This window comes from Dicentrarchus labrax, unplaced genomic scaffold (assembly GCF_905237075.1).
Source record: "Dicentrarchus labrax unplaced genomic scaffold, dlabrax2021, whole genome shotgun sequence".
In the NCBI taxonomy this organism is placed as follows: domain Eukaryota; kingdom Metazoa; phylum Chordata; class Actinopteri; family Moronidae; genus Dicentrarchus; species Dicentrarchus labrax.
Genome location: NW_026136703.1, coordinates 19,962,798 through 19,984,767, shown reverse-complemented (window position 1 = coordinate 19,984,767; position 21,970 = coordinate 19,962,798). Strand labels below are relative to the sequence as shown.

Genomic DNA, 21,970 nt, shown 5'->3' with positions numbered 1-21,970 from the left:
CAAAAAAACCCCACTTTTGTGAGGTTGACTTTCAGATGCATCTTCATCAGCTTCTTGCTTTTTGATCTTTTATGTTATTTCATGCATTTTCTTGATCTGTTTTATTCTATATAATAATATAAATTATATTTTAGTTTCATCTAAAGATCTATGTTGTGTGACTGATAAAGTCTCTAGATTTCAGATGTTCACACCTGCAGTGCACCCTCTGGTGGAGCCTGGTATAGACTGTGTTTGGTGTTGCCAGGAGACTTCTTAAAACAGAAACAAGTCTCTACTGTATATTCACCTCCCCTGCAACACTTCTAATTATGGAAGTTATGGAAAACTCTGATGAGGTATGTTAATAGAACACAAATTGATTTTAACTCTCTGTATGATACACATTTGTTATTTTACATTAACTAAATTACATCTAATGGTGGCAGCTTTTTAACCAGGTTTTCATTTTTCAATTTAAAATAGACATAAAAATGTCCAAGTATATAATTTATAATAACTCTTTTTTGAATCACTAGGTGGACCAGTCTCATGAGAGGGAGAGGCTGAAGATGAGAATTGGTGTTCTGGAGGAGAGCGTGAAGTCCTGTGAGGTGGAGTGTAAAGCCAGCAGGGAGACGGTGCTCAGGCTGGTGGCAGAGCTGGATAGAGAGAGGAGGAAGGCTGCCAACAGTGCAGCAGCTCTCGATTCACTCAAAGTGGTACTTACACAACTTTATGTTTATATATTGTAAAATTAGTTGGCAGTACGCCCAACAGAAAATTCTGTCCAGACACCAGTCTTCAAAATGTTTTCTTTAATTTATTAAAATGTTCCAGGGAAAGTTTTATTACCTAACAAGACAGTCTAAATGCACAAATAGCCTCCTCACCACAAGGGTTACAAGTGTGGTAGGTAAACAGTGATTATTTTATTGGTTGATTTGTTGTGTTGATTTAATAGTTGTCAAATTTAATTATATTGAGTAAGTAAATAATGCAATCAGCCTATAAGATACCCATATGTGTATGTCTTTAACTGTGGAATGTATACTCGCCGTGCAGGGTTAATAAAAGTCCCAGAAAAACTATAAAGGACAAGCCCTCAGTGTCTCCAATAGTCCTGTGGCCAGACAGTATAAACAATGTATGCACACAAATCTATCTTATCTGAGCCACTGAGTGTTAATAATCTTTTAATTTCATGCTGAATTGTGGAGCAGTTTGTAAAGCCTGTTTCAATATGAGCTCTGTTAAATATTTGATAAAACTGTGTGGTGTGACTCTTTCAGGAGTTAGACGGTCTGCTGGTGGGGAGGAGGAGTGTTGAGATGGAGAAGGAGACCCTGATTGAGAGGCTTGAGGCCAGCAAGAGAGTCATAGAGGCGGCTCGGCGAGAGTCGCATTGTTTGGAGAAACAGGTGGAGGAGCTTGAAAGAAAGCTACAGTCAAGCCAAGGAGAGACCCAGGCAGCTGAGGAGAAACTACAGGTGTTCCTGAAAAAGATGGCAGGGCTGCTGCAGGGGAAGTCTGAGAACGTCCTCCTGCCCACAGAGAGAGATATTTTACACAAAGTGGACGACCTCTGCAATAAGGTGAGGTGGAGAAAGGATGTCACCTTAAAAATTCCAGCAACACTTTATTGTGAGAACAACCAGCTTTCATCAGGTTCACAAGCTGACAAAGTCCCCAAGTCGAGACACGCTGGTCTCACAATAAAGTTTGTCTTTATGTTACAAGTTTACAGTTTGAACCCTGCTGAAAAAATGTCAATGTCAGTCACTGCTTTAAAGTAGTACAGTGATTATTTTATGTTTAATAAATGTTTGACTCCATCAGCCGTGGAAGAATTATTTAAGTAAGTAAAAGTAGCAATGCCACAATTTGAAAAATGCAAAACCTCACTCAAGTAAAATATATGTTAGACATATTAATCTAAAATCTAGTCTTCAATATGCAGCCAAAATGGGCTCTGACAGTTCTGTATTATTATATATTAAACTTTTGAATTATTATTTCTGATACATTCGCTTGAAACATTGTTGGATGGTTTAATTATATACAGTATAACAATGCCTTGTATTTTCTATGGTTGGTTTAAATATTGATGCAAATTAACTGCAAAAGCAAAATAAATGCAGAATAGTAAAAAGTATAAGCAAGTAGCATGACATTAAAATACTAGAAAAAAGTATCCAAACATTTTATTTCAGTACAATAAAGTAAATGTATTTAGTTTCCAACACTGGTCTCCACATTTACCTTTTATACTAAATCTTGGGCGTCCATGTGTCAAAGAGGCACACAATAATATGCTTACTACATTTATTGGAGGCAGTCTTTATCAGAGATGGAGGTCAGGCTGTCTCATGTCTCTGAGGAGCTGAGCGAGCAGACGGAGCTCCAGCACAGTGCACTACAGAGGGCTCAGCTTGCAGAGCAGCAAGTCCAGGACCTGAGGGAGAGACTGCAGGGTCTTGAGAGTGAGCTGTTAACAGCAGACATGCATCGCGACGGTCTGAGACACAACAATCAGCATGTGAGTGAAGTCATATATAGTAGCAGGGGGAAAATAAGTGACAGTTGCATGTAAATACATAAGAAATGTTTAAAAAAGAGAAGAAATGCTCTGCGTTTTTTTAACAGTATGAAGAGTTCCTGGAACAGCTGTCAGAGACGATGAAGGTTGGGAGCATTGCTGTGGATCTTGGCTTCGATATGAGGTTAAAACTCATCCTGTCACGCGTAGAGCAGCTTGTTAAACAAGAGGGAACTGCTTTGGTGGAAAGCAAAAGTCTGACCTACAGTCTACAGCGAAAGGTGGGCCATACTTACTGGAATTTAGAGCAAGTTAACTGTGAGTTTTAATATCTTTAAATATTACAAAGGGTTCTAATCACAACTTTCTAAAAGTGTGCAGAGTGGTAATTGATTATTTTATTTTAGTAGTGATGAAAACCTCTAAGTGCATAACAGTTGCTGTGTTGGCATGACCAGCGATACACCTGTAATCTAAATATTCCTGTTCCAACAGTTTAAGTCCCAGAAAGACCAGCTGGAGAGCAAAGGACTCCACATCCAGCTTCTGAGGAAGAAGGTGTCAGAGATGGAGGAGGAGAAGAGGAGCCGATCAGCGCTGGCTGTGGAACGAGACGACGCTCACCTGGAGATCAGGAGGCTGCAGAAAAAACTGGAGCGTCTCCAAGGCGAGCTGAAGGCTACCAAGCTGTCCAACACTGAGCTCAAGGCCCAGCTGTCCCACACCAACGAGCTCAAGGTAGAAGGGAGAGGGCTTCACTCCAAAATTCAGTCCAGAGGCATTTTCACCTCATAATTTATCTGAATTTGTGTTAACGTCTGTGTATGTGTGAATGAAAGTATATTAAATTCTTTGTAATTGTGCCCCAATTATGTAAAGCAGGTTTGTTCTGAAAACAACTGCATATATTCTTAAGTGTCAGAGTATTTGAGAGCAATAAGCCAACTTGATAAAGCCACCGAATAACAGTTGCTTCACTAAACACTTGTGTCTGACGTGCCAAGTTGAAAGTCATGGAACAGAGTCAGACCATGCAGGAGCAGAAAAAGAGGCTGGATCAGCTGGTGGAGGGGAAGGCCAAGGTGGAGAAGAAGCTGAACACAGTGAGCTCAGACCTACAGAGCCGAGAGAAGAAGACGAGAGACGACCAGCAACAACTCAACGCCCTCACACAGAGCCTGGCTCAGCTGTCTGACAGGGAGAGAGAGGTGAGGGAATGATCAGCAACATCTGGACATAGAAAGTTATGTAGAAAGTTGCTTGTTGTTTCCAAAGCTAATTTCTTTTAAAAAAATACAGCAGACTTAAAATAAGTTAATTCAAATAATCAAAAATGATCAAAGGCCCACTCAAAAATTTCCAGATTTAAAAAATGCTGTTAAATTAAAATATATAAATGTTAGATCAATAAATGGAAACTAATAGTTTTTATTGTTTGTTGGAATGCAGTTGAACTTAAGCCTGTTTTTACTATTTGAGCAATCTCTACTAATGTCAATAAACCTTAAAGAGCAACTTAAGACCCACTTAAAATCTTATTTTTGCTGATCTCCAGTGGTATCACCTCTCACCTTGCAGTAGTGATGCACTCTAGGGAATACATGACTTGGCTGTGGTTATGGGCAGTGAAATAAATAGATTTTCAGCATGGTGTTAATGGTCCAGTAACATGTAACATTTAGGAGGACGTATTGGCAGAAATGAAGAAAACTTCAAATGAATGATAATGTTGCTTTGTATCTGCTGCTGGAGGTGTAAATATGCAAGCGTTTGCTAATACCATACCAACTTAAAAGGTGATCATGTGACAATGTTGTGTTTATAGTTAGTTTTTGCTGCCCCCAAGTGGTTTAAAGTCAATTACAGCTTTAAAGGGCACCAGAGAACCCTGAATTATTTTTAGTTTCTCATTTAGCTGTTAGTGCTGTAAGTGTTAGTCTGTGTATTAAAAAGTCGGTCCGTCAGTTCAGGAGTGGTACGAGGTTCAAATGATGTGGTGACTCGTATTTAGTTGTATAACAGATTATACTTTTAAAATCAAACTCAGATATGTTATTTTTTTCTCCCTTGTTCAGTTGGTGGATTTCCGGATGGTTGTTTCCCAGATGTTGGGTCTGGATGCCACAGCCCTGGCTCTTCCAAATAATGAAATCATTAAATTACTGGACGCCCATCTTCACAGTCATCATCACCATCACCACCTCCACCATGTTAACATTCCCTGGCACTGTCCTGCTCACCAGAGGCCTCATCTCCACCAAATCCACGACCTACTTGACAGCTCCTCCCAGGATCTTTCTACCTCCAGGTCTCCTTATCCAGGAGACGCAGTTCCTCTTCATGAAGCCTAGATTTATTTATACTGTACATTATACTTACGCCAAACTGCACTTCAAATATAAATCTGTGATCTAAAAACAGACCTTATACAGTATGAACTTATCTATTAAACATCATATTAGTCACATAAAAATATATATAAGTCACATTACAAAAAATCGAATAAAAAGACAAATATCAAAATGAGGATTTGGCATTCATTGTTTTTGATGGGCGCATATACATACATTTTCATATTAATTTTTTTACCATTATATACACATTTTACATAATCTTAGACTGTTACATATATTTGATACTGAATTGACAGTCATACAAAATATACAATAGTTCTATATGTCATAATTCTCAATCATAAAGTTGTATTTTATATTTTGTTTAAAAAATAAAACAGCAAAATGTATAAAGACCATGGATGACTGATGTTAAAGGTTAAACTCTTGAATTGTGTCTGGCTTTGATATTAAAACACACAACTTGGCTTAAATTAATCTCACACAAATCCATGTAATTCAAGTTAAAAATGGACACAGACACAATGAAGGATGTAAGTAAATAAAAGCAAACTGCATGCCAAAATACAGGTAAAAAAATAATTGCAATGTCAGACATATTAAATGTTAATTTTTGTTTGTTTCTTTTACAAATTTTTTAGTTACAAGCAAATTCACAGGCTAAATTTCAGCATTTAACTTTGGTGCTATCCACTGACAGATCTCTTCATAGAAATACAACATGTATATGCCACTGAGGTGATCTTCAGTTCATTCATCCAGCAATGTCCACTGTGGGCAAAAACAGTTTCTTCAGTTTTGTTACACCAAAGATGCTCCTTAATCGACACGGCATTACACAGAGTTACATACTGAGATGCTTGATCCTATGTGCTACACACAAAGATATTAACGGTAGATGGCAGCTGTTTTTCTGCAGTACAGATGGATGACCAAGATCAGTTTTTGTCAGCGTGAATCCAATTGAAGTCATACTGATGTAGGAATACTGAAATGACTCGCTCTTACAGCCAGCCTACACTGGAGGTGGCCCGTTAGTGTAGCTGAGCATCGGGTAGAAGGAATGAGCAAAGTTGTTGGACTGTGAACAGTAGTCCTCCTCAGACATTGGCAGCAGGAAGGCAAAGACCACTAACAGGAGCAGGAAGAACTGGAGAGGCAGTGCGACCCAGAGGACGCGCCACAGGAACGACGACCTACGACCCGCCGATGTCTCCGAATCAGAAGGGAAGGAAACGGATCCAGCGTCGCTGCGAGACCTGCTCACACACATGCATTCATGACACAGCACATACTGATGTTTAGTCACTCACATCGATCGATAAGAACAAACAAAATCCTGATATCTGTTTTTGTCATCTGAATCCCTAATTTCAGACCAGTGTTATCACATTGTAAAGGCGACCTTAAATGTGCCAATTGTTTTTCTTAGTTGTTCACAAAAATAAACTCAGCAAAAATAACCGACCAAATTCAATTATTCTAACTCAATAAACTTCACTTGAGCTGCTCTGTAATCTAATATCCTTATCTCCATATGCTTCAGTGTTTAGGTGATGTCTACCAATTTTCAATCCAAATAAGATCTCAGTTCAGCGACGGAGGAATTGCATGACCGTGCTTCACTTAAGGACTGTGCTGTGTTTAAAAGACATTGCCAACACGGTTCAAAGCGATGTTGGGACAATGTTTCACATTGTGATCATGCTGACTGAGACACAGTAACAAAGACAGTCACAAAACAGTTTTCCAGGCATACATACTTTACAGTCCTGCACCAAACAAATACATTTAATATATAAGCTTGCATTCCTTTGCAAAGGATGTTAGGATAAAAGACAAAAGGCATGCTGCAAGTATCAGCTGAATAATCACATGTTGTTTTTTAAAAGGACTCTTTGAAAGTTTGTGTCCTGTTGAAAAATGCAAAGCATGCCGAGGCAAGAAGAGCATAGCAATTAGAAACAGCTTCTTTGACTTTAGCTAAGCTTTTTTTTTTTTTTTAAAGGAATAGTTTGGGAAATGCGTTAATTTTCTTTTTCTTGCTGAAAGTTAGATGAGAAGATTGATACCACTCTCAAGTCTGTGTGTTAAATATGAAGCTAGAGCCAGGTTAGCCTAGCTTAGCATAAGGGCTCTAAAAGAGAAAGCTCTCAGCAAGGAAACAAATAAGCGTGTTTCCCAAAATGTCAGACTGTTAATTTAATTGTATCATTATAGTCACCATCACCCTCAGTAAAAACTGTCTTCTTTTGGCCTCAACGGTTAGAAACCACGGTAAGTTGAAGGGAATTATTGTAAAGAAGCTTACATACACCCACTGTGGAGAAACAATTGACTTATTTCTTTAAATTAGGAGAAAACAGGCCTGCAGTACTCTCAAGATGTATTTCATTCAAGAGATCTCTGACTCCAGGAATGCATGGACGTTAGTGATGTATGATTTTACACTCAGGTAATCCTACGTTGTTACCAAATGTGCCCCTTACCACTTAATAAATGGAGACCTGAGAGGCAAGACTGACAGATGACAGACTGAGGGGGGGAAGATGGTGGATAGTCGGTGAAATAGCAGCAGCAGAAGAAGAAGAAGAAATGTCACACACGAGAGAGAGCGAGAGAGACAGAGAAACTGCAGCCTTTGCATTGTTCATTGCAGACATTTACTGGCTCGGCAATTTGAGAAAAGAAGTGTGTGTGCTCAGTAACAGCGACGGAGTGTTAGATATAGAGAAATATTTGTGTTATACGTAAGAAATGCCCTCTGGTTAGCGATATTAAGCAGCCGAGGACATTGGCGGAGAAGAGGCCTTGCACCATTCCTTGTGAAACTCTTTTATCAAGGATCTGCATTTCACCTCGTCACCTAGCCTACACAGAGCGTCTAGACTTACAGAAGATGATGGAATTCACTATCATGAGCTACTAATCTGGTACTGCTATTAAAAAGTGAAATTGGGATTTTTTTTTTTTTTTTTATTCTTTAATACACAGCTGTTGTTTAAGACTTGGGGTGGAAGTGAAAGCATGAATGGGCCTCCAAGTGCATCATGGGCTGATGAGTTCCATTATCTTCTGGGTGTGCTAGAAACCAACAGAAAGGTACCTGTGGTGTGGACTGCTCACAGAGGGTCCAGGCTGTGACAGACTACATTTGCCCCGTTGCTGTTTGCAATGAACAGGGGGGGGAAGTGGGGTAAAAGAAAGAAAGTATGTTTCAGTCCAGGCAAATCAAGACAAAGCTACCGATGAGAAGAAATCCCCAAATGAAAGAAGAGCAGCGACAAAATCATATGTGAAGGTGATAGATTTTGTAACCCGTGATAACAAGGATTCTGGCTTTTCAAAGTGCATGACTACTTTGAAGTGCTTCGGCTTGTGAGGGCAACAATAGGAAGCTACAAATTATGCCATGTAATGCATGAATTTCACATATAGTAACATACACATAATATAAGCAGTGACATGCTTATTTGGACTGATATTTAGATAATTAATACTGATGCAAAAAATAAGGCTTTCTCATTCTTACAGCCTACAATATAAAACAAATATCATGCTTTCGTCATCATAAAACCACAATTTCTATGCTTCTTTTGCAAATTTAGCAGTTTCATGATCGCCAGTATTCCTGAGAATAACACTACAGGGATCAAACCAAAACTAGAGTGAGAGAAATTAGAGGAAAGTCTAGTGGGGAAAAAGATTCGTAGGACAGTTTTTTTTTTAACGTGGAAAAACTGGAAGAGAGAAAAAGTGAAAACTAGGGAAGGACTGAAAAAATTCATCCAAGAAAAACGAGGAGGAAATCAAAAGTTAAAAAAGAAAGGTTTCTGCAGGTCTCTGGCAGGGTTTGCTCTGGTAATAGACATCATGCAAGAAGAGTAAAAAGGCTGGGAAAAAGTTCAGAATTCAGAGGGAGGGAGTGTAAAGCAGGGTGTGGAGGTGTAGAAAGGTGTGAGGAGAGATCTTGGGATGACAAGGGTGAATATGGCCTTCAATGGGGCTTTTGGGGCACAGGTTATTGTATGCGCTGTCTCGGAAGGTTAAACGAACACCTGGCTTCCATAGAGCGGCGTGTACAGGTAGGTGTATACGTTACCGATCGTCGCCGACTTGGTGTACTTCTTCCTGATACAGGACTGAGGGAACCCGACGTGTCCAGCTCATCAGCAGATGACCAAGATGACAGATCCTGACAAAGGAAACATTTACACAAAGAGAGAAAGATAGTGAGAGATGCATTAAATATCAGACAGCGGTAGGCAAATAGTGGCCAGTGGCCAACATCTGGCTCTTCAACAAACATATAGGGAGCTGAACTTTTCATAAATCTACTTTTGAAAACAAAGTAAATACATAATTCAAATGAGTTTGTAGCCTCTTATTCTGCTCCCAAGTGAACACGAAGCTGAGACTACTGTGCTGCAGTAGTAGCAGATAAATAATATAATTTACTTAATTTAAATTAAACAAGTATCCCTTGAAACAGGGCAGTATTTGTGTCAACAGTACTTTTATTCAGCCATAAGAGAAGAGGCCACTGTTTACTGTGTGTGGATCAGTTACATCTCTGGTCTCGTAGTGCAACACGCTATTCATTCAGCAAAATTAATAGTAGAAATAATTTGCTGTATCTCTGTTAGCGCTTACTTACTAATGACCATCAGTTTCACATAATATTGACCCCTGATACAAGGGAACCATATATTGTATTTATTAAAAAAGCTAAAGCTTAATACTGCCTCCACAAGGTTACAAGTATGAGATGCATACAGGTAACATTGCACAGGTATATGGTAAGTGAAGATCTACCTGTTGACTGCTTGTGATGTCCAGAATCTTGGCCAGCTCTCTGAGGTCTCGGGTTACTTCCTTTAGCAGCAGTTTTAGGCGGTTCCCAATAACATGAACCTTCTCTTTGGCCTCCAGGCAGTCGCTGCCCTGAGAGTTGACCAGCAACTGCAGGGACATGTCTTGAAGCGAGGCAACTTTGAGCTGGGAGTCCAGCAGCTCCTGGCGGATTTGCTGAGGGGATTGTAAACATGAGACATGAATTCTAAAACAGTAAGGGAATTAGGATTATTCATACAGTCCTCTTGTATTTGAAACAGGTGGTACAGTACTTTGATCCATTTTGGTAATCACGATGTTAATCTGGGCTTAATGTTAGTGCCCAAAACTATGACCCTGGGCACATTCAACTTTAAATACTCTTAAATTAAGAGTTTGGTCAAAATATACTGTTTTTATTTAAGATGCAGTGAGGGATTTAAAAACTTTCATTTTACAGACACAAAATGTATGCATAGAACTTATATTTAAAAAATCTTCCGAAGACATTATCAATTACTGTTCAATACAGAATGGCATGAAAGACAAAATACTGTCTAGGAGTTAAAATATGACCCAAAATCTCAGTACAGTCCTTCACTGTTACTGCTCAGCAAACCCCCTGCTGCAATGGACAGCTGCCTGATTAAAGCAATTTAGATATTGCAGTGTGCAAATATTCTTTATACTTATACCAACCATGTTCTTATATATATTATAAATATTAAATATTTTTCTATGTATGCTTCTTGACCTGTAGTACTTCCTTTTGTTTCAGTTTCTTACTGTTATGCACCTATAAATTGGGCCTAATTTCTTGTATGTGAAAAGCTACATACTGATATGTATGTATGTACTGTATAGAGTATAGTTCTGTACCGTAAGTGTTTTATGATGCTCATGGAGAGTGTCACTGTCCTGAATGGGGTCAATGGGAACAACCTCATTCCTCCTACGGTCGATGTTTTCCAACCAGAGCAGCAGGCCATGGCTCATCTCATGGAAGTCCTGTTAATCAGAAGTGGATCAACTATAGAACAGAACATCTCAACTTTTCCATTAAGGCCTCTGTTTTAACAGTGAGGGTCTGAATATGATGACTGGCACCAACCTGACATTGCATGAGAGCTTCCTGTAATGAGCACCTCCATTCCTCCAGTGAGCTGCCCAGTTTGTCCCAGTGGTTGTTCATGTCTTTAAGTTTGGCCTGTAGCTCTCGGGACTCCTCTGTATCCAACTGCACAAACTCAGCGCTGCACAGGTTGATGGACAGCACAATAGCTTTGCGCTTGTCGTATGCCTTCTGTAGCTCCTGTAGCCATAAATGTACATTTTACAGTTAATCACTTTTAGTCACTTTTGTCAGCCCTGTCAGCATTTTTGTTGGTAAACTTTAGACAAGACACAACATTTCTGACCATTTAGAATGCATTACTTCTGCAATCTTGCAATAATTGTATATTTTGTGAATACTGAAAATATATATAAAAAACTAATTAAAAGAAAAACGGCCACAAATAAAATTTTATATATTTAAAAGAAAAGCTACTAAAAAAATTAAACATACCACGCAAAGGTATTATCAACAGAAAACAATACCTTGAGCTTTTTAATGCGCTGCTCGATCGTTTGGATGTCTGTGCTGAGGTCCAGCCTCCGCTGCTGCTCCAGCTCTTCCTCCGTCTCTCCCAGCCAAGTCCAAACATTGTTCAGGTCAGAGTTCAGCTGCTGCCACTGCTGCTGGTTTTGCTTTGTGCGCATGTCTTTGCTGAGGTCCTGAGCCTGCAGGAGCTCCCAGCGCTCGATCACTCCTAGATTGCAAGGTGTAAGAGAAAACAGACACATTATATAAGCAGAATTTCACCCACTGGATAAAAGCCCAGAAACATTTACATATTTTAACATTTTCCTTTCATATGGATTTATTTAAATGTATGGTAATGTAGGATATATGTGTGCAGGATAGTTTGTGGTTTAATATTACCTGATGTCTGGGACTCTGAGCTACTGGGATCTGCCAGTCCAGACACCGTGTCTTCCTCCTCTTTCAGCTCAACACCCATCCTCTTCACCGTGTCAATACTGCCACGACACTCACCCAGTAGCCGCATCTACAGATGTGATAAGTTACAGGTTTATTTTGTAAAGTACAATCAGTGTAAGTAAATAACATTACACCAGGATTTCAGAATAGGACATACATTTTAACATTATTGCAAAAACCTTTACGCTGGATAATCAAGGTAAATGCTAATCTAAAGGGGATCATTGACTGGTGGTAAGCTAACAAAACATTGTCTAAGCATTATTCAAAAACATAAATAAGCATTAATTTTTCAGGTTTTATAGCAACGTTGGTTGTTACATTGCATATAAACAGATCAAACAGAATTATCACTTTATGTATAGTTTTTATGTAGTGGGGTTTGTTTTGGCCTGCTGTCTTTATTTAGCTGTCAGAGTAACACATACATATCCCATGTACGAGGCATCCAGCTCTGTGCTTGTGGGTGTGCGGCTGCGGCCGCTGTCCATTTGTTGCAGATGGAAACGGGTGTCCAGAGGGTGAACATGTGAGTCCGTAGAGGCAACCTCCCCTGTGGACAACAACATCAGCTTGTCATCTTTACATCTTTTTATCATTAAATATTCGATCATAATGGTTACTTGAAAAGACTTTACAACCGAAGAAGAGGTGAGGCCCCGTTCAGACAGAGAAACACAAGACGTGGAGAGCAAAAAATGAGTTGAAAAAGGTCGGAATGCAGATCGGTTTCTCGACCACTTGCCACTCATGCTGATCGCAGTTTAACAAGTGATTGTTGCACACACTCTGTGACAAACAACAGCCTCATCTCAGTGCTCTCCCGTCTTGCTTGCATTAGAAATTGCATCCTTCATTTAAAATACAGAGTTCAAAAGCATTTTTCTTATGCAATGTGTCTCTGCGTGAACCGAGCCTATGAAAACTTTACTTTAAACAAATCTGCAATCCCTTCTGCAAGAAGTTCAGAGTTCAGAGTTGTTCACTGTGACAATAATACAACATGCTTTTCTAAAACATAAAATGCACATCAAAAAATTCCAAAGAGGTTAGCTACACATCACACTGCAAAAAAAGTAAGAAAGCCAGTTAGAAAGAAGGGTTAGGCTGAATTCCATTTCAGTTCTGCCAAATTAGAGACCAAAGCAGAACCAGTAAATTGAAGAAATAAAAATGGAATTGACCCTATCCCACAGTGTTAGAAACTGTTGCCATTAGTTACAATGTGTGCCCAAAGTGTGTATATGAGGGGAAATCAACACAAATCAAAGTCCAAGCCAGTGAATAGGCTATAAGTGTTTATCACTCAGAGTGCAGCTGTTAATTCTGCCACCAAACACTTGTGGCATGCTGGGGTCTGCTGTTGCCTACCAGTGGAGGACCTCAGTGTTTGTTCTGTAAGTTTAACATAGGCCTCAGGGCTCTCTGGGATCACTACATCTGGAAGAAACATTATACAGTACACACATTCAGCAGCAGGCATTACACTGTTTGACATGAACCGATTAACCTCTGCTATTTTTAACCTTGTTTGATGCATCAGTGGATGGATGGATGACGCAAGACAGATACGTTATCAGTCACAGGAAAATACAATATATAGTGTGACAAAGTTTACCCATCCAGGGTCTAAAATGAACCAAGTTTTAGCCAATACCCTTTGGTCCATGGCTGAAACTATTTCTGATACTCAAATTGTGACCTGACTTGTATTTAATATCTTTCTCAAGTACACTTCAGCTGGACTGATTGCAAGTCCCAAGATGATGAGAAAAAATTATTGTTCTGCTACACACATATATATGTATAAGTTGAGCAAGTAGCTTATTTCGATACATTTTTACGTATATTGTTAGGCAGCGGCCTCTAGTGGCTGTAGTAATTATGACTGGAGCAGTTTAAAGAACGAGAACATCTACTTAGGGAGAGGTTTACCATGTGAAATCAAAAGTCATTGTTGACTTGTTTACAGTTTTAGGGTACTTGAGCTATGTACGTGACTTAACGTTACTTATGTAATGTAACATACTTACTTAAACTAAAACCGTGATCTTTTACATAACCTAACCAAGTTGATTTGTTGACTTAAACAACAAATGTTAACTATGTGTTTATTGCAATGTACTTAAGGTCCGGTACGCCTCCTGCTGGTACTCTCCACCTGTCATATATGTTGTTTTGGGAGTCACTGATTCTATTCTGACCTATTCTGTTGTTTAGCTATAAGGTCATGTTGGGATGTTGGGATGCTCTCCCTTCTTACTGAAAACATTCTGTTCTACATATCAAAAATAACTACCCTACCTCATACACCATTGTTCTAAATTACATTTCTTGAAAGTTGCAATTATCACTTTAACTTCCAGCAGAATGGTTTGTGTGTTTAGAAACTAACCTGACAAGGCTGAGGCAGGCCGCTGGAGGAAGTCTCCCTCCTCACTCTGCTGCTCTCTCAGGGCTCTGCTGGCGCTCTCCAGCCCGCGGCTCAGGTCGTAGTCGTGGTCCCACTCCAGAGGAATGGAGTCCACACTGGCTGGGGTGTCCCTGCCTGAGCGCTCGGTCCGGAGCTGGGCTGCCAGTGAGGCTGAGCGTCCGGAGGAAGGCAGCGGTGACAGGAAGCCATCGCCCAAACGCTCGTTCCATGGTAGGCTGGACAAATCACCAGGCTCGTCCAGCTCCAGCTCACGGTCCGAGAATGACACTTCGGTATCGTCGTCTGCAAGCTGAAGAAAAAGTCCATGACCATATGTATAGTTTGTGGTGATTTGAGTGTTGAAAAGATGACATATAGACCCCTATTTGATGCCTGGAATTGAGCCACAATACACTGTGAAAACAAAGATTAATAAAATGTTTTTTGCTATGGTCAGTCTCAAGTCTTACCGGAAGCCGGATAAGCTTTTTGTAGTAGCGCTCCACTCGGCCAAACACTTCCTGACAGTAGCGCTGCAGCTCTTCCAGCTCCTCCTCAATGACAGCGGCATCCAGAGGCTCGCTCTTCTCTATCAGCGCCTCTCCCTGGTGGAAGATGTGCTCAATCTTGGCTGTAGTGAGAGAGATCTCCTGTTGGAATGACTGTGGGACCGGAGGGAGAAGAGCACAGATAAACAAGCACTCATTAATTCTGTTTTTCAAGCCAAACACAAGGTTCTTTCACAATCTCAATATCAAAATGCATGACCTTTACCAGATGATGAACTTCCTGATTTGATTTAACAATTTTAATATTTAGTATTACTGGTGTGATAGACATTTATACAATGTCAGGGGCTGCTCTTCACAATGGCAAATATCAGAGCATATGAGATGACAGGGTGCCAAAATGCTCAGGAAGTCTAAATCTACAAAGAATATATGAAAAGATAAACACACATATCTGGTGGTCAACACAAAGTAAAGAATAAGTAAGTTTGTTAGGATGTAGGTAGGTCTGGACCATGTGGGTCTGAACTATTGTTGTGACAAACCTACCCTGAGTTGTTTGATCTTGGCTTGAATGTCACACTCAGAGAAGTGCTCGATGTTGGTCAGCTGAAGGTCCATCTCCGTCAGCCACACCAAGATGCCGTCTCTGGCTGTCTCAAACTCCTCTCTCTGACTAATAAAGTGCTGTATATTTGGAATAGGGATGCTGCCGTTAGAACAAGCTACACGTGTACATCATGGAAGTATACTGTCTGTAGTATAAATTAAACTCAACAGAGCCTCCTTTAACATACAGTCACACAGGAGGAACCTACAGATGCTACCATTTCACATCAAAGTGGGAATAATATTTAGAAATGTATGCAATAAAAAAGTTATTAATGTGTGTACCTTAAGCCTGCGGAGGATTGATGCCACCCTCTTCTGCAGGTTGTCCCATCGCTGATTGGCATCGTGAGCCATCTCCCTCAGGTGACAGGAAGAGTCTGTGCGGTTTTCTCTGGCCAGGCGGCGGTATTGCTTGTTGATTAATTCCAGCTGGGTTAGGCTTTCGTGGACTTGCCTCTGGAAGGCCTACAGAAACATAGATTTTTATTAATGTGGCGTTAATCAATAGGGACATCCTTCTGGTTCAAGAATTTGTCCTGTGTCATGTCTCTTATCTTCTTTTCTTTGTCTTTTTACTAGTTTACAGAGAACACTTTTGCAATACCTCAAATTTCTTAAGTTCCTCCTTGGCTACAGTGTACAGGACACCAGAGGAGTTGGGCAGAGCAGCAGTCCTTTCTGAAGTGGCCAGCCACTCCTCAAATCGTGCAAAGTCATCTAGGAATTTCTGCCATAAACGCCACGTCTCCTCAATCCTAACAGAGGGAGATATTAGTGAAAAATTATTATTAATAATAATAATTACATACAGAAACATCAATGACCTGTTTTCCTTCTATCTTACTTAAGTCTCCTCTCCATAGACAAGGCACAAATGCTCCTCCAGCGGCGATCAAGGCTACGAGTTGCCTGCTGGATGGAGTCGCACTCTGCATCGGTAGCACAGGCGTCACAGTCGTGCAGCAGCACCTCACACAGATTCAGCACAGACGCCACTCCTGTACTGTGCTTCTCTATGTCACGCTGAAGCTCCTGAATGGTCAGAAAAGAGAAAACAAAGAGTATGAGTGTCTATAATAATAACAGCAATACATAGAGACAATGAGGGAAATAATAACAATGACATACAATAAGTATTACTAGTATTAAACCATAGATGAACATTCCCCTAGTTTGAAGTTACATGTTAACAGTGAATGGCTATGATGATATAATACATTCTCTAATGTAGTATTGTACATATTTTATGTACATTAAGTTACCTGCTGCAGATCGAGCTTCCTCTGAATCTCCTGGGAGTCACAGGAGTCGTAGGCGATGGGTTTGGACAGCTCGGCCTCGATGTGGGCCAGCCAGGAGCGAAGGCTGCTCATATTCTTATCCAGCTGCTGCACAGCCACCAGAGTTTCTCTCAGCTTCTTGACTCTATGAATGTAATTAATGAAACTCTCTGTGTCAGTGCAATCGAATGCAAGCGATGGAAACAGTGAAGCACATTTGTTTTGTATTCTCCATGTGTTGCAACAAATGTAAGGACTATTTAAGCTACTCAGGTGTGTCTTTTCACCTGGCTCCAATGAGATCCAGGAGGTGCTGCCAGCGGTCGCTGACTTTGGTGAGTTTTTGTTCGATTTCAGCTGCTTTGCTCTTGTGACTGGCTCTGGCCAGGCGCTCTCCCAGCTGGTGCAGCTGCAGCTTGTTCTCCTCAGCCACAGTGATTTCCTCCTGGTAGTCCTGAGAAACCGTGCAACACAGCCAGTGTTTAAATGCAATTTTAAAAGTTTGAATCCTGTATTTAAAGCGACAATCAAAATCATCTAACAGGATTTTGGTCTACATTATGGAAATAAAACAAAGAAGCCATGAACTTGTCTGATTGTGTTCATCACCAATAAATATGCAAGAAGCAAACAGTAAATAAATTTGATTAGATAGATTAAACAAATTGGAGCAGCTATTCTGTCCTGTTAAAATGCACTATATTCTACTTCCTCAGCAAACAACCTAACCACCTCCGTAATCATCACTATATCAACAGTAGCAGCAGGCTGTGACTTTAACTGAGGATGAATGACATGCATCACTGGGTTTAAAGCACCCAAATGTTTAAAGATGGCATAAGGAAAAATATTAAAGAAAAGCAGATATTAACATGGTAACAAGTATATTGGCACGGACTACATTTAAAAAAAAAAGAACTAACTATACTGATGCAGAATTTTGCACAAGGAGTAAACGATATGTTTGAGATACCAGTCAACTCAGACATATTTTTGTTTACCTTGCGGAGCTTCTCGATCATCTCCTCAATGCTGATGTCTCCGTTTTGGGAGACCTTGCTCTCCATGTTGGTGAGCCACTCACAGAGCTCCTTGTACTTTTCGTTGAATACGGTCCACTCATTCAGCTTCTCACTCACCTGCTGCCTGCGCAGTGAAAGCTGCAGAGGCACAGAAAAATCTATATTCAGTTAAGTGCATCACTGTGCAAAGTGCATAAAACAATCACTCGATCCATGTTAAATTGTAACAAAAGTACATTCAAGTCAAAAAGTCTCAAAAGGAAGCAGAGATCACAGAGATCACTGCACCATGACTGATTCATTTGCATCAAGCAGCGAGTGCGTGCGTCTATGTGTTTCCTGTGTGCATACTTTATCTACCCTACACAGGATGCAACTGAAAACAATTATGACCTTGAGGTTTCGCTATGCATGCCAAAGCAACGGCTGCAGACAGTAACGTTTCCTTAAAATCTGTATTGAAATGTCAATTTGAGTTTCGTTTAACAGGAACAGTGCACACTGTATTCATAGGTTATTGTATTCATATAACTGTGCAAGTCAGTGGGAGAGAAAAAAACAAAGAGTAAAAGCTTTTTGTTCAATCACTTGTTTTATCCTATATGAACTGAAAGTTTCTGTGTGAACATTTACCTTCCTTAAGATGATGATGTATCTGATGCTGGCTTACTGAAACCAGACCAGACCAGTAGTATACAGGTATAAAAGTCTTGTGCTTTTGTTTGACACTAGCACCACCATTTGGTATCTCAAGGAAGTGCAGAGACAAGACCAGTGTATCAGATACACAGTATACAGTATATTCAGAAAATCCGTTATGCACAGGTACTGTACCTGGTGGCAGATTTCATCCCATTGTCGATGCAGCAGCTCAATTCGCTCCTGTAAGACAGACAGGTCCTCAGTACTGATGTAGCAAGACAGGGACTCTCGCAGCACAGTCAGATGGGCCAGATCCCCGGTCCAGCCATCAAATGTGTTCTCCAGGTCCTGTTATTGAAAAAACAGTAATACTATTAAAAACATACATTGTATCTTTTACCAACACCTCTTGATGTGAACAACAATGGCAATTAAATTTCTCAGGTGAAACTTAACACTGATTCCTGGTCCCCACAGTGATGTTGACTTTCAGCACTGAGTTATTGGTTTGTAAAGTTTCCTTTGTATAAAAAATGTCCACTTAATGAAATCACTGAAAAATGCCTAGATGCTGTTACCTTGCAGCGCATCTGCTCAGCTTGCAGATCCTCGTGGTGATCAGGAAGAGGCTGAGAGAGCTGCCGTTTGAAGGCTCGAAGTTTTTCCAGAGATCCACCAATACCTCTCTCACACCTCTCCCAATCCTGTACACGACACAAACAATGTTTACAACCACATCAGTACTATATAAGTTAAAGATCAACAGCAAAAACAATAGTTGTTTTATATTAATTTCTCGATGAAGACTTGTTTGGCATGCCACATTTAAACCACAAGGGACAAACAGCTTTTAGTTCGTGCCTCTTACTGGAAGTTTTGAAAAAAGAAAGAAAAAGAACCTACAATGCAAAAACTTTTATAGTATTGCTTCAATGTCCCCTGAGGTTTCTTGTACTCGACAAGCAGCTGGCAATTTGTCTGGTTTACCTTTAACAAGGTGGCAAGCTCTTTCTTCTGTTCGTCCAGGCAGATGCTGGCATGTTTCCATCGCTCCTGGATATCAGTAAGCTCTGCCTGCAGGCCCACCTCCGCACGGCTATCAGCCGACAGGAGGAGTTGTCTGCCGGCCTCCACTGTCAGGATGTAGCTGCCCTGCTGACGCTGCAGCACCTTTTCCTTCAGCTGAACCAGAAAGCACAATCACTCAGATAAATGAATTCTTAATTATCAAGCTACAGACTTATTAATCTTTTACTTAACCAACATGTACAGTAAAATGAAGGTAGTTAATTATTTGGTGGGGTTATCACATAAAGAACAATAAGTCAGTATCAATTTTTAAAGCCCCCTTTGCACGTAATCTGCGTCAGTCATTGCTGTAGCTGTTGTATTTCACATAAGCTTCTGCTCTCTTCATTGATCAAGATTTTTATATTTTTGCCAAGATCCACTGCATAATATTTCTTAGTCACCCTGACAAAGATCCATTGGGACTAAAACATAAATATATATATATATATGTGGAGAGATCAGTGGGTGGACTTAACAGAAAATGTCTTCCTTTCAGTCGAGCACCATGTCAATAAATCTACATGTACTCTGTGTACTCTGTAAGCTTTTACATTATGTACCTGGACAGCATCCAACATGGAGCGGGCTTGTTGGAGAGGCATTGTAGTCCCTGCCAGAAGGGCTTCTGCAGGGTGGGAGACCTCCACCAGCCATCTGCGCAGCTTCTCCACCATTTCTCTGTAGCGCTGCCACTGGCGGATCAGACCGTCAATAATGCCCCGCCTCTGCTGAGCACGCCGCACTACGCCCTGCCACTGGTTACTCAGGAGAGCCAACTTCAGGTTGAACTCATCTCTGCAAGAGGGGGGGAATATAATCGTCAAATGAAGACTTTTAACAGTATTTTTTGAGGTAAACAAAGAGCAATGTTTTCACTAGGTATAGTAATCTTCTACTTTGATTAATATTGTATAAAATATTACGTGGTGTAATGACAGATTAGAAACACTGTGATTTTGGGCTCTTTACCTGTCATCCACCTGACCCTGCTCTAACATCCGCTGTCCATCACTGATGATAGAGTGGAGGATCTGCTGCCGACTGAACATCTCGGCTTGGAATAACTGGAAAACAAGATATTGATGATTAATGATACATTTAAAAAAACAGCTCTTTCAGGGTCTTGTACTTAAAATGCACTCTAACCTCATGAGCTTTTTGCTGCTCCATCAAACTCTGGTAGTTCCCAGAAATTTCCACTGCCAGATTCTCTTCCGTTTGGACCAAGAACTCCATCCATGTTTCACACTTCTCCAGGAAGGTTTGCTGCTGCAGCAGGAATGACTGCAGTTTGCTGCAAGTACCAAAAAGAAATTGAGCAAATAAAATAAGTAATTTTGGTGCCCACTCATTCCATCATCTCAGTCATACGGGACATTTGCCTTTACTGTACATCTGTGGTGTTGGTGATGTAATTTGTGCCAGTCCTTATTCAATTAATTGAAACTCATTATTTATTTTCAGAAATAGATATACAACATCTAACCCCCTTTATATATTATTTTATGTGTCATACCTGAATCTCTCTGTGGTCTGTGCTGAGGCTGTTGACCAGCTCCTGTTGAGATTCTGCATGCGCTTGATCTCTGAATCGTTGAGAGGGAGGCGGTAACCAAGCTCATTAAGACGTTCCAGTTCAGGAGCCATACTGCTGAATTTCAGCATGAGCCTCTGTAGGACAAGAGAGGAGTGTTACATTTCTCAGTGTCATGACAGTCAGTAAAATTGTTTCTCTCAATTAGCTGTCAAAAGAAAAACCTTGAGTTCCTCCATGCGGTCTTGGATGACTGTCAGGTCGGTGCAGCCGTTGGGATCTTGCACCTTCAGAGCCTCTTCAGCTTCAACTAACCAGCTCCCCAGTGAATCCAGCTGATCGTTAAATGTCTCATAGTCTTGAACTCCAGTCTGGTGTGGAAAAGAAAGCAACCCATAGGTGTAAATTTATGATTCTGACTATCTGACTGACTACATCAGTGGGCAATTTGTGTTAAATCTATTTGTCATGAAGCTTTTTTTCTACCTGCAGAGTGGTGAGCTGTCTGGTAAGCGCCTGTTCCACAGCAGACAGCCGCTGGGTAAGAGAGAGGTGATCTGATTGGATGGCAGATGCAGCTGATGTGTCCACCTGCTGTTTCAGCTGATCGCCCAGTTCTCGGAGAACCTGCAGGGAGGCGTGCACTGGAGCTTGGGACCGGAGCAACTCCTGAGACAAAGCACCCAAAAAAGTTTAGAGAGTACAGAATATTTTTCTGTCAAAACTAAAAAAACAAAAACACGTGTAAAACAAGTAAAAATTGGCAGAGCTGTGGCTTCACTCACGCTGCATTCTTGGATCCAGTCGGACACTTCCTCGTCAGCGATGTCCTTGCTGCAGGCGAGCTTGAGGAGCTGGTCTGCCTTTTCCTCCTGCAGCTGGATGCTGCAGCAGCTCTGCTCATAAAGCTCCTTGTAGCGCTGCCATAGCTGAAGCAGTGCTTTACTGCTTTTTAGACGCTCCACAATCTCCTCCAGTAGGCCAGTCCATCTGAGTGCAAATATGACAAGGATCAGTGTAAAGGATAATGAACTCAACCCAATCAGTGATGTTAAAGCAGGTTTCTTACCTTGACAGCTAAAATGCATATTTCTTGAACAAGCAAAACAATAAAAAAAATATTAGTGTTAATCAAGAT

At 40.6% G+C, this 21,970-nt stretch overlaps 2 protein-coding genes across 10 annotated transcripts in view; one reads left to right on the top strand and one right to left on the bottom strand.

The window, feature by feature from the left end:
* The first annotated feature begins 189 nt into the window (after nucleotides 1-189).
* On the top strand, nucleotides 190-5,044 carry ccdc170 (coiled-coil domain containing 170). The gene is made up of 8 exons (XM_051382279.1): nucleotides 190-338; nucleotides 519-701; nucleotides 1,272-1,574; nucleotides 2,318-2,518; nucleotides 2,626-2,799; nucleotides 3,014-3,256; nucleotides 3,523-3,726; nucleotides 4,594-5,044. The coding sequence occupies exons 1-8, from the start codon at nucleotides 312-314 to the stop codon at nucleotides 4,867-4,869; spliced, it is 1,611 nt and encodes a 536-aa protein (XP_051238239.1). The 5' UTR covers nucleotides 190-311; the 3' UTR covers nucleotides 4,870-5,044.
* Nucleotides 5,042-21,970, bottom strand: part of syne1b (spectrin repeat containing, nuclear envelope 1b) — an 80,935-nt gene continuing 64,006 nt past the window's right edge. For 5 of the 9 annotated variants that reach the window (XM_051382268.1, XM_051382254.1, XM_051382203.1 and 2 more), the window contains 29 exons: nucleotides 21,618-21,822; nucleotides 21,319-21,501; nucleotides 21,057-21,203; nucleotides 20,815-20,969; nucleotides 20,445-20,592; nucleotides 20,268-20,362; nucleotides 19,859-20,093; nucleotides 19,215-19,409; nucleotides 18,806-18,931; nucleotides 18,420-18,575; nucleotides 17,565-17,723; nucleotides 16,851-17,017; nucleotides 16,546-16,708; nucleotides 16,128-16,315; nucleotides 15,888-16,038; nucleotides 15,566-15,748; nucleotides 15,221-15,358; nucleotides 14,633-14,824; nucleotides 14,145-14,472; nucleotides 13,121-13,189; nucleotides 12,178-12,302; nucleotides 11,690-11,816; nucleotides 11,305-11,516; nucleotides 10,817-11,017; nucleotides 10,585-10,713; nucleotides 9,688-9,900; nucleotides 8,975-9,067; nucleotides 7,979-8,037; nucleotides 5,042-6,131 (listed from right to left, as the gene is read on the bottom strand). In XM_051382268.1, the coding sequence (XP_051238228.1) occupies nucleotides 5,888-6,131; nucleotides 7,979-8,037; nucleotides 8,975-9,067; nucleotides 9,688-9,900; nucleotides 10,585-10,713; nucleotides 10,817-11,017; nucleotides 11,305-11,516; nucleotides 11,690-11,816; nucleotides 12,178-12,302; nucleotides 13,121-13,189; nucleotides 14,145-14,472; nucleotides 14,633-14,824; nucleotides 15,221-15,358; nucleotides 15,566-15,748; nucleotides 15,888-16,038; nucleotides 16,128-16,315; nucleotides 16,546-16,708; nucleotides 16,851-17,017; nucleotides 17,565-17,723; nucleotides 18,420-18,575; nucleotides 18,806-18,931; nucleotides 19,215-19,409; nucleotides 19,859-20,093; nucleotides 20,268-20,362; nucleotides 20,445-20,592; nucleotides 20,815-20,969; nucleotides 21,057-21,203; nucleotides 21,319-21,501; nucleotides 21,618-21,822 (4,786 nt within the window). In that variant the 3' untranslated portion in view covers nucleotides 5,042-5,887. The remainder of the gene's footprint in view (nucleotides 6,132-7,978; nucleotides 8,038-8,974; nucleotides 9,068-9,687; nucleotides 9,901-10,584; nucleotides 10,714-10,816; nucleotides 11,018-11,304; nucleotides 11,517-11,689; nucleotides 11,817-12,177; nucleotides 12,303-13,120; nucleotides 13,190-14,144; nucleotides 14,473-14,632; nucleotides 14,825-15,220; nucleotides 15,359-15,565; nucleotides 15,749-15,887; nucleotides 16,039-16,127; nucleotides 16,316-16,545; nucleotides 16,709-16,850; nucleotides 17,018-17,564; nucleotides 17,724-18,419; nucleotides 18,576-18,805; nucleotides 18,932-19,214; nucleotides 19,410-19,858; nucleotides 20,094-20,267; nucleotides 20,363-20,444; nucleotides 20,593-20,814; nucleotides 20,970-21,056; nucleotides 21,204-21,318; nucleotides 21,502-21,617; nucleotides 21,823-21,970) is intronic. The other 4 variants (XM_051382260.1, XM_051382220.1, XM_051382228.1 and 1 more) reach the window with 3 other exon arrangements.